Below are 11,841 nucleotides of genomic sequence, written 5' to 3'. Positions count from 1 at the left end.
GCTGAAAGCTGGTCACTCCTGCAGAGGAGGGAAAAGCCAGAGAGCTCTGCTGTTGATGCTGTGACAGCAGCAGGGCCTCCTCAGAGAAGGTAACATGCACTGGAGCACTTCAGAAGGACCTTTGAAGCTCCTGGGGCTCTGTCACTGATCACAAAGGTGTGAGCCTGCAGTTCAGCAGCTGGCTCAAGCACCACTGAAACTCTTGATGGCAAATGCTGTTCTTTCCATAGGTTGTATTTCTTTGGAGTTTTTATTCCTTTGGTGAGATATAGTCATTTCTTTGCAATCAGGTGAGGGGATTGATGCTGATCCCTTCCTGGAGCACGTCCTTGGTCATCCAGAGCTTTGCCCGCTGCTCCTGAGAGGGACGATGGCCACAACAGGGAACAATTCCTGTGAGTACCAGCTTCACTGGCAGCTTTGGACTTTGTGACTCCCCACAGACAGCTGACATGACTGGTGCTCAGATCCCAGAATGATGTGCTCACAAGCTAGAGTGAAGTCTGGGATGTTTGCTGAGAATAGCCAGACTGACCCAGGTTGTTTAGTCCCAGGAAAACACCTTTTGTCACTGTGAAGAAGACTTTGAAACATCATTGCTCATAGGGAGGTCTGACAGGTCCTTGAGCTGCCTTTTGTGCTCAGTACTTGCTTGTTTTCAAGAAGTTCCAGTCAGTTAGAATCAGGGAAAGCTTGACCTGATAATCCAGTCTAGAGCTCTGGTGAGAAGGCAAGGTACCCTGAGGCCCAGAAATCAGAGCTGGGGCTTGTTGGACTCTTGGCAAAGTAAGCAGGGGAACAGACTTTTCCAAATCAGGAAATTTCAATGGCAGTGCTAGGCTTCCCCTGATACTGAGTTGAAGGTTTGAGCTGGTTGTCCTGACTGCTTGTGTAGAAAGCTCAAAGTTTAAATATGCTTTCTTTCCTCGCCTCATCTCTTTCCAAATGGAATTTCTCTGCAGTCATCGCCGAGGGAATAGCTCCTCCAAAAAGGATCCTCTTCCCACCAGAGAAGATTTGCATGGTCTGGCAGCAGAGACAGAGTGCTGGAGCAGGGCTCTTCAATGTGGGCAACACGTGCTTCCTCAACGCTGTCCTGCAGTGCCTGACCTACACCCCCCCACTGGCCAACTACCTGCTGTCCCAAGAGCACAGCCAGGCCTGTGAGTGCTTTTAGGAGCATCTCCTGAAAATCTCTTCATCAAGTCCCAGATTCCCAGAATGTAAAATTTGTTTTCAGACAACAGCAGCCCTTTGTCAGCCCCATGAGTCTGTACTCTTTGAACACTGGAGCCTAGAACCCACTTGTCCTAGCCTGCTGCCTTACCCTTAATGAAAACACCTCTTTCTCCCTGGCAGTCTTTATTCCTGCAAGTTCAACCCTCTGTGCTTATTGCACAGAAAGCTCTTGGTTTACCATCCCTCTCTGAACATTTTCTGCACACTAAAATGCCCTGGGACCATTGGGACATTGGGAGGAGTGGAGTATTGGAGTGGAGTGGCAGTGCAAGAGGAGGAGTCTCCCACTGCTGTGGATGTTTTGCTAACCTAAGGACCTTCCCTGTGTCCCTCTTCAGGTCACCAGCAGGGTTTCTGCATGATGTGCATCATGGAAGCACACGTGAACAAGGTCCTGCGTTCCCCTGTCAGTGCCATCCTGCCTTTGGCTGTCCTCAAGGTTTTCAAACGTAAGTCGTACCAGGTGCTTGAACAGGTTTCCTTCCCTCCTTCTATGAGAGAACTGAAACCTTCTTTCTTAGGCATAGGAGAACATTTGGAGCCCGGCAGGGAGGAAGATGCCCATGACTTCTTGTGCTGTACTGTCAATGCCATGCAGACAGCTTGTCTGAGTGAAAGCAGCGAGTAAGCACAAGCAAATCACCCTCACAAAGTTCTGAGCCCTTTGCACTGCTTGGTGTGCTCCCATCAAGGGAAACCTAAACCCTGGGCTTTCAGGCCAAGCAAAACTCTTGCCGGAGATAATGCTCTGTCTTCCCACTTGTTTCCAGCTTGGACCTCTCATCTCAATCCACTACCATTGTCTCTCAAATCTTTGGAGGCTTTCTGAGATCCAGAGGTATGTTTCCTCAACTCTTACTCTCTTTGACATTGCCTGTGTCCTTCTGTCTGCCTGTGCCTGACAGTTGGTCTGCTGGGACAGGTACAATGTGTAAATGGGCAGTGTCAGTCAGCTTCCCATTGCTGAGCATTTGGATTTTTCCTTCCAGTCACCTGCGTCAGCTGCAAAGCCGTTTCTGACTCCTACGAGGCCTTCCTGGATATCCCTTTGGATATCAGAGTAAGAAGCTTTTGCAGTTGTGCTTCAAGACATGCCAAGGCCCTTGCAGCTTTCCAGAGTCAGCACATTTGTCTTCAAAATGTGTGCTGTGAGCACAAGAGATCTTGGTGGTGGGTGGGAAGGGGAATGGATGGTGTCCTCCTGCAGAGGCCATGGCACTGGTCTCTCTGTAGGTGCTGTCTTTAAGCTGGTCGAGCAGCATTATCCTCTCTGCACCCTCAAAATATCCTCATCCTCCTTTGCTTTGCCCTCCCCTAACACTTGTCTGGCTCCCAGGCCGATGGGTTGGGTTGTTTGCACCACTGATGCCCCTGCATAGTGTCATGAGTTGATGTGAGTGGTGTGGTGGTACGGGGAGGGAGCTCTTGATGGCTCCGGGAGCCTCTGGGACACAGGGAGATGTTCAGCATCCCACTCTCTTTCTGTCTCCTTCTGGACAGCTTCATGGTGGGTCTCTTCAGCATCAGCTGCAGGGGTTTGCTTGTCAGCTCGTGGGAGTTGTTTGGGTGAGGCAATTTCCTGCAGCTCAGTGTGCTCATTTGTCACTCTTGCAGACAGCCTCCACCCTCACTGCAGCTCTGGAGGACTTTGTGAGACCCGAGCACCTGGATGGTGAAAACTGCTACAAATGTAACACGTAAGATGATTACTAAGCACATATTACCAGCAGATCCTGTGTGAGGGAGTTGCATGTCATTGAGCAGAAGTCATCTTCTCATGGAGCTTTGCTGCACACAGAGGAGATGCAGCTTCTTTAAAATAGAGCAGGGAATAGCCTTAGAATAGCAAAAGCTGTGTGAGACAGGACAGGTTGCCTGGCCACCCTGGGGGAGGATTGGGTGCGTTTCAGCACTGGGTTCTGTGCTTGGTTTCAAGGTGTAAGAAGAATGTTGCTGCCTTCAAGAAGTTCACAGTCCATTGCGCACCCAAGGTTCTCATGGTGTGTCTAAAAAGGTTTGACTGTTTCACCGGTAGGAAGATCAGCAAGGTTTGTACACAGCCGGTGTGCAGCTTTCTCTTCCTGGAGCAGATTTCCCTGAGCTTGTGCCAAGGCACTGGTCTTGGGTTCGTCATGTTCCCTTCTGGGGAGAGAATTCCCTTGGGAAGACAGGCAAGCGCTCTTCTCCAGCAGAGCTGCTTTGGCCAAGAACAGTTTCCTGCCACTCAAAGCATTACACCTTTGTGATGGTGTGCTTTATGGAAAACCAGCTGCTTGTGAGCCCCAAAGATGTATTTACACACCTCTGGCCCCTGGATGTGGCAGGCTATTCTGTGTCATAGGTCAGGGTCACTTCTGAGCCCTGCTGGTGTCTGTGCAGGTTGTGAAGTACCCCGAGTACCTGGATCTTCGCCCGTACATGTCCCAGGCAGAGGGAGAACCCCTCCGTTACTCCTTGTATGCTGTCCTGGTGCACAGTGGGGTCAGCTGTCATACAGGACACTATTTCTGCTACACAAAGGTAGTCAGCAATGTCCTTCCTTCCTTTTTTCTTTCCTTGCCAATGGGGAAAATGTGTGTGGGGAAGAGAAACTTTGCTGTCGGTGTTACTGACAGCCAAGGTTTTGGGGCAGGAGATGTCTTGAGGGGCTGGACTGGATTTGTTTTGACATACTCTTTGTTAGGTAGTTTTCTGCCTGTGTTTTTGGTGAGAAACCATGCAGAGATCCTTGTCCTTTTTTTTTCACAGGCCAGCAATGGGCTGTGGTACCTGATGGATGATGAGTCTGTGGAGCTTCGTTGCCTTGACACAGCTCTCAGGCAGCAAGCCTACCTGCTGTTTTATGCCAGGTAATAAGCAGCATTCAGATGCGTTCAGAAGATGTTTCCTTTTCCCTGTCTATTGGTTTGCTTCTCATAGTGCAGAGAATGCAGAGATTTCTCACCAAAGGCAATTACTACCAGCTTCATTCAGTGCTGTGGAACTTGTGCTGCCCCAAGTCTGTCCTTCAGGCTGCTGCCCTGATGTAGCCTGCTATTTGCCTGCTCTGTGATGCTAGACTTTTGTAGAAAAGAGTGAGGGAACTTAAAGGGACCTGCCAGGAAAGATGGGGAGGGAGCCTTTATCAGGAAGGGCTGGACAGGATGAAGGGTATCAGTTTTCAGCTGACCCATTATGGCAGGTTTCCATGAGATATTAGGAAGAAATGCTTGAGTGGAAGGGTGGTGAGAGCATGGAACAGGCTGCCCAAAGAAGCTGTGGGTGCCCCATCCTTGGAGGTTTTCAAGGCCAGGGTGGACAGGGCTTGGAGGGGCCTTGTCTATTGTGAGGTATTCCTGTCCATGACAGCGGGGTGGCACAAAATGAGCATTAAGATCCCTTCCAACCCAAGCAAGCGTGTGAATTTTCTCATGAGGGTCTAGAAGGTATAAAGATGAGGTTTATCTGAGATCGGAGTAGACTTGGTGAGAAGACTCTAGCTAAAATTTCCATTAGTGGCCTTGGTTAAATCTTCTCTCTGTCATCGAGACCTCTCCAAGGAAATGAGCGAATCCCAGAGAGGGCTGCAAAAACAGCCCCAAACTGAGATCATTCTTTTCTTTTCTCCAGGTGTTCTGATCTGAAAATTGGAGAAAGGGCTTCTTCCTCACTGGCACCACCGTATGCCCCTTCCTTCCTTCCTCAGTGGGCAGCCAGCAGCGAGCAGGTGGCTCCTGTTGGCCCACAGGGCTTGCCTGGCAGCACGAAGGTAACTCTGGGGAGGAGGGTCAGTGCACTAGAGGAGCAGTGGATCTCTTTCTAGCATCTCAGCATTTCTCCTTTTCCCCCTCTCAACATGCAGCACTCTTCACAGCCACAGTGCTGCCTCTTCTCCAAGCACCCCGGCTGCCTCCATCCCATTTGTGCCCCTTTGGCCCTTTGGCCTTGGCAGCCCTCCAGAACAGCCTTTAGGAGGCTCAGAAATGTCCCCTCCCAGAACTCCTGGGAGATCCCCACTGACTCTGGTCCTTTCAGGAGAGAAGGGCAGGAACTCTCCACAGCTCTCTTTGCAGGACATGGCCCTGGGCATGGAAGGCACTGGAAGGAAGCAGGACCGGAGCAGATCCCCGCTGTCGGGCAGGGATGGCCACAGCTGCTCTGGGGTCAGCACGGACTGGGACCACACAGCAGGGAGGAGAACGGGCCCTCCGAGTTGTAGCGCCACTGCCAGGGATGGTGAAGCTTCAGGACCTTCCAACAGGAGCTTGCAGTGTGCTCCTGGCCCCGGGGTTGCTCAGGAGCAGGTCCTGCTGAGGCGGAGGGACATGAGCAGATCCGTGCAGGGCAGCTACAACCTCTGCAGCCCCTCTGTGCAGCACAAAGACTACGAGCCCTCAGCGAGGAAAAGGAGGAGGCTGACAACAAATTCCCCATGTTTTGATGAAAGCCCTGGGGATAGAGCAGATCCAGGGCCCCCCAGCTCCCGCTTGAAGCAGGCTCCCAAGCTCGGGGCTGCTCAGAGGCAAACCCGAGCAAGGTGCAGAGAGCAGAGGAGATCCCCACGGCGGGGCTCTGACCTGCACGGCCGCTTTGTGCAGTGCACAGACGACCAGCAGCCCTCTGGGAGCAAGAGGAAGAGGAGGAGAACAAGTTCTTCCCGTTGTGACAGAGCCCCAGGGGATAATGCAGCTTCAGGGCCCTCCAACACCAGCTTCAAGCAGGCTCCTGTGCTCAGGGCTGCTCAGGAGCAATCCCGAGCGAGGCTGAGGGAGCGGAGGAGATCCCCAGAGCTGGGCTATGATCTCCACAGCCGGTTTGTGCAGCACGCAGCCCAGCGCCCTTCGGCGAGGAAGAGGAGGGTGCCCATGGCCTAGAGGGGCAGGTCTGAGAAGAGCTCGGGGCACTCTGGGAGTGCTGCAGTCAGATTTTGGCCCTGGCTGAAGCAGAAGGGAAGATTAGCACTGAGTTTGTTAGCACAGGTGTCCTTTTTTTCTTCTCAAAGATGAAGAAACAGTTGGTTTATATGGGCGATGATGCTTGTGAATAGAGTAATAGGCTTTAATTAGGATTCTTCATTCCACAGTGTAGATAGTTTTTGCTGCTAATATAGGTCAGTAGTTGAAATCAATATTGATGCAATTTTTTAATTAAAGCTAGAAAAATAAATGTTAAGTACAGACTGATATTACCCTTGCCAATGTCTCTTTTTCTCAGTCTCAAGGTGAAATCTTGCTGGGTGTCCCCACTCAAAGGAGGAATCTCCAGCCACATTCTGAGAAGGGGAGGGGGGGTTAGACGTCTGTCCTGTTGAAGTATGGGGCTTTTCCAGAGTGAAGTGATGGACTGTGAGTGTCACAGTGCTCAGGGAGCTGTGCCAGCTGGGGCAGGATGCTCTGCCTGAGCAGGGATACAGCAGCTCCAGCTGTGTCCTGTCTACACCTTAGCAGGAATGGCTTGAGCAAGGAGGGCCTCCTGTTTGTAGTGTTAAAGAATGCTCAGACCAGCTTGACCAAACTATCATGTCACCACTGTCACTGAAATCATCAGGATAAATTAAGCTCTCTAATGCTACTTTTAGTGTCAGGAAGCACACATTCCTTTCTTAGAGTGCCCTTCTGGGCAACTCCTCCCACTTTATATTCCAGGCATGATGCTGTGTGGTGTGGATGTCCCTCTGGGCAGTTCAGGTCACCTGTCCCAGCTGTGCTCTCTGCCATTTTCTTTTGTAAGCCTCCTCACAGGCAGAGCAGAAGATGAGAAAACAAAATGTCCCTGACTCAGGACAAACGTGACTGAGCACAACCCCAAACTTCAGTGTATTATCAACACCATTCTCATTGCAAATCCAGAACACAGCACTGTAAGAGCTACCGAAATAAAGAAATTAACTCTACCCTGTCTGAAATGAGAACAGTGGCATTCCAGCACAATTGCTGAATTACCTTTGTTAGTTCCCTCTTTATCTCTGGGTTCTGCACAGTGTCCATGTGGTTCAGAAATTCTACATTCCTTGCGTCCAGCTTCAGCCATAAAATGCCTCTTCCAGGTCTGAGACCATTGATGCATATCAAGGTTAATTACAGTTGTTTTAGCAAAACGTAAAGCTTCAGGGCTTTTCCCAAGCTGTGTTCCCACTAGAGCAGCTTATGGCAAACCTTGCTAAATGTTGGCTACAGTGGCATATGACAGAGTGGAAAATTACACGGCTCATGATTAATTAAAAGAAGTAATTAGAAAACTGAATTGAAAGAATGAATTAGAAAAGGTATTTGTAAAGTTCTATCATTTCCAACACCATGAGGACATGCAAACAGAGAATCCCTGATCTGAGGGCAGGAGCAGCAAGGATGTCCAGGCCTTCACATGGAAGTGAGAGTCAGACGGGTCACATGGGAGAAACCAAAGTGGTGCTAGTACCTTCTTCAGCAGCAAAGCCTATTTTGTTGAATAGACCTGCCAAAACCTAATGTAAAAATGTATCAGAGGCAGCCAGTCAGGTTATGCTATAGAAGGGCAGTCCCACTTTTGCATGGCAAGGATTTCTAGCATACCTCCCTAAGGTGTGTGAATATCCCTCCCTTGAGCAGGGAAAGCCCTGAAGGTCACTTCTCATGGCTGAGCAAAATAGGTTTGCTCATGGTTGTTGGATGAGTGACATCAATCTCTATGCAATTGTTTTGCCTGATATCATAGAATTGCTTCTCTGTTGCTTCCAAGACAGTGCACTATACTGTAACACTAGTAGTTAGTTAGGGTGTGTTACTATGCTAGTTCCACTATGTTAGTTATGTTAGTAAGGCTGCCGATGCTATGTAACAAATAATTGTGATCAAGTTATTTTGCTTAATGATTGCAATCAATTTAAATGAATTCTTAATTTTATTTATATCAATAGATTTGGTTTGCCGTCTTTAATCCCACGGGGCAACGTTGTATACAGGCTCAATTACACCTCTGTAACCCTTTGCATAGAAACTGTTGAAGAGTCTGGGGCTGGGCTAGGATCCAGCTGCATGCAGACTTCTCTCTGAGGAGTTTAGAAAACAAAAGTGTCCTTCCTGTACCTGCTGACTTGACAGGAGGGCTTCTGTAACAAACTTTGTCTGGAGTGGGTCTGTTCTCCACTCACTGATAACTTTTGCAAGGAGCAGGGAGTTGGACTGGAGGAGCATTATGGGTCCCTTCCCACGTGAGATATTCGATGATCTGATGATTCTATTACATGGTGGAAGGGGAAAGGGATTTTCTTTTTGCCACCATGGAAGCTGGGAGAAGTATTAGTAAAAACACTGGTAAAGGGAGGGCTGCAGGGAGCAGTATCACCTTCCATCACTAAATTGGACTAGGATTTCATAAAATTAAATGAAGACCAACAGCCATGCCTGGCCTTGCTTATTGAGCCTTCTCCCAAGCACAATGGGAATATCTGCTGGTAGTGGATAACATTGAGTGAGTTGGTCTGTGCTGTGAAAGATGGTCTGACTGCTTGGTGGGCACATCTGTCAAATAAATCTTAGCCAAAGAAATAATTGGAATGCTAAATCCTTGTTTGCTGCAGCAGATGTGGCAAAGAAAGTGGGTGATTTTTGGTTGGTTGATTAGTTGGTTGGATGGGGATTATTGTTGTTGCTGGTGTTCTTTTAATCTTTCTGATTAATGACAAACCTTCGGAGGAAGGAGTAGGGGAACCTACATGTTAATTTGTGGGCAAGAATGATCTTTTTGGTGCAACTTTATCCCAAAGTATATGTGAGGACTGCATCAATACACACTCCTTTGTCTTGGGTTCCTCTACGGCAGAGTCACTGATGGTGTGACCCAGAAATGAAATATGGGTACAGACACCCAAATGGTTTAAAGTGGGCATGTTTCAGCAGACTGTAGTACACAGTAGCAGAAGCAGGGGAAGTATCTGGCAGCAGAGGATCATAAAGCCAAGGAGGATTAGCAGTGCCTTAGCAAAAGCTATAGCCTGCATACTTCTTCATGATACCCTAAAAAGGGTCCTTCAAATCTGCGAGCGATGAGGTATGCCAGGAAATAGATCAAGGTAAACTAATTTTTAGTTGTAATGATCTGGACATCAACAGGGAAATAAAAATCAAGATTGGCAATGAGTGAATCTTTTGTCCCTTATCCCCAAGTGAATGTGGACTGCATCTTTGTTTCACCTTCAAATTTTGCTGAGAAAGCATAAGTATGGTAAGCCTGTGTGGCAACTCTGTCATTAATCTGGCTGCATTATGAAGTAATAGTAATTACTGCAAAGTAAAACCAGATCTTGATAGTTCTGTAGGATATCTGGGTTTATATAGAAATCATTTGCAAGTTCTGTAAAAGTAGAGGTGGCTGTGAATCAGCTCATACACGTGCATCATATTTATCCAACCTCTTAACAACTATTCCTTATTGCTCCAATCAGCACTAGCCAGTCTCAGTGGACTTTATATAGATGTAGTATAAAGAGCTGTGGACAAACCTCTCTTCTGCTTCACTGCAGAGTGCTCAGAGTTGAAAGCTTTCCTGGAGACCTCAACATTTAGGGGTTTTTTCCTATCCTCTCTCTTCTTCTACCACACTCCACAACAGGAGAAACTACCTTTGTTATATTCAAATGGTGCAACTGATGATTTTTGAGACTTGAACTGATTAGTCCATGAAAAGATCTCTGCCACAACAAGTTTTCTTCTTCTACAGAGTAAAAGTGGTAGCTGAGTATTTGAAGAGAGTGGTGAATATACAGCCTTTGAAGGCAATGCTTTGAAAGAAGAATCAGTCAAAAAGAGACAGAAACAAAACGCATAAGACTGCCTCATTTTCTTTAGAAGCTTTTATAATCTTCTCAGAAGATCTTCTCAAAATCTGAGTAGTATCTAAATTCCAGTCCTCTTTCTGTCTGTTCAAGCAGGCAGTTGTATTCTGACTGCAGATTTGCCCGGCTGTTTGCAGCTTCATCGGCTGCTGGACACTAAAACGAGGAGAGCTCTGCAAGGCACCAGAGAAGGATGATCCTTGGGAACCTCAGTGGATTGAGTGAATTCAGACTCCTGGGTTTTTCTGGAACCTCTCCTTTACACCCTTTGCTCTTTGTAGTTTTATTATCTCTTCATATTCTCACCTTGATGGCGAACACAGTGATAGCTTTGATAACAAACAGTGATAATCGCCTTCACACCCCGATGTATTTCTTCCTCACTCAGCTGTCCTGTTGGGATATCTGCTATTTGTCTGTCATTATCCCAAGTATTCTCGAGAACCTGATGGTGGGAACAGTGCGTATTTCCAAGACAAGATGTGCAATGCAGATGTTTTCCTTCCTTTTCTTTGGAGTTGCTGAGTGTTTTCTCTTGGCCGCCATGTCCCTTGATGGTTATTTTGCAGTTTGCTCCCCCTTGCATTACACAATTATCATGAGCAGCAGGGTCTGCAGAAGCCTGGTTGTTGGAGCTTACATCTGTGGAACTGCTGAGGGCTTAGTTCACACCCTCATCACCTTCAGCTCACCCTTGTGTGGTTGTGCCATTGACCACTTCTTCTGTGAGATTCAGCCTCTCCTGGACGTGCTCTGTGGCAACACTCTCCCAAGTGAAATCCAGGTCATTGTGGTGGCTGTCTTTGCTATTCTGAGTCCTTTCTCACTGGTCATTTATTCCTGTATTCCTATCGTTTCCGCAATTCTTCACGTGGCATCAGCTGAGAGCCAGGAGAAGGCGTTTTCCACTTGCTCCTCACAGCTCCTGGTTGTGACTGTTTTTTATGGCACTGCAGGCTCCATGTACCTGCGGCCAAAATACAGCTACTGTGCATCTGTGGATAAATTCCTCTCCCTTGCTTATTCTCTGGTGACTCCTTTATTGAATCCCATCATTTGCAGTTTGAGGAATAAGGAGGTGAAAGGAGCCCTGAAGGAAAAAATGGAGAAAACCTAAGTTAGTGTGGAAATGAAATAGAAGATTTGGGTTGTTCCAGGTGTTTGTGGTGGAATTTTTCACTCTAAATTCTTGTTCAGGAAAATCAATTTCCAGATCTACTTCAGCTATTGGGGAGGAAGGAAGGAGAAGAGTGGAGATTTTTAGCTCTAAGAGGGAGTGTTAGAAGCTATGTTAACATTTTGGAAGGGAATTTCTTCCACATACTTAAGAAATTCTTCAATAAACTTATTTTTTTCCTTTTCTTTTCCTTGCTATTTTTCAAAAGCTTGAAAATTGTGCTTTACATACTTCTGAATTTTTGAACCAAAGAGTAATATTCAAGAGCCTGACTTTACTGAAAGAACTGAAAAGAATTAGTTTTCACCTGTTTGCATTTATTTCCTGAAACTGTTTAGTAAATCTGTTGGGGGAAAGGAGAGGACATAGTTCAGGCAACAATGTGGAGCCCAAGAAATTACTGAGGACTGATTTTTAATTCTGAGATTGTTACTGGGGCAAAAAAAAAAAAAAAAAAAAGAAAGAGGTGTGCAGAATTGCATTCCTGCCCCACTGCCTCAAAGATATTTCTTCAATTTTAGAGTCATTGTTTTAAACATGTTAGACCAAGTGTAGGCCTTTGAAGTACTTAACCACTGTAATCTTCTGTAACTATTAATACAACTCTTTATATTAAATGCTCAAAGCTTAAATG

The 11,841-nt window shown here is 47.1% G+C and overlaps 1 protein-coding gene across 1 annotated transcript; it reads left to right on the top strand.

Moving 5' to 3' along the window:
• Positions 1-10,340: 10,340 nt before the first annotated feature.
• Positions 10,341-11,135, top strand: LOC134053475 (olfactory receptor 10C1-like; the record flags this gene model as incomplete). Its single annotated transcript, XM_062508487.1, has 1 exon — positions 10,341-11,135. A coding segment is annotated over exon 1 (795 nt), but the record flags the coding sequence as incomplete, so codon positions are not given.
• Positions 11,136-11,841: the final 706 nt, after the last annotated feature.

The sequence above is a fragment of the Cinclus cinclus genome, chromosome 24, assembly GCF_963662255.1.
Source record: "Cinclus cinclus chromosome 24, bCinCin1.1, whole genome shotgun sequence".
Lineage (NCBI taxonomy): Eukaryota > Metazoa > Chordata > Aves > Passeriformes > Cinclidae > Cinclus > Cinclus cinclus.
The sequence above is the reverse complement of the archived record's forward strand: the minus strand, read 5'-3'. Positions and strand labels throughout refer to the sequence as shown.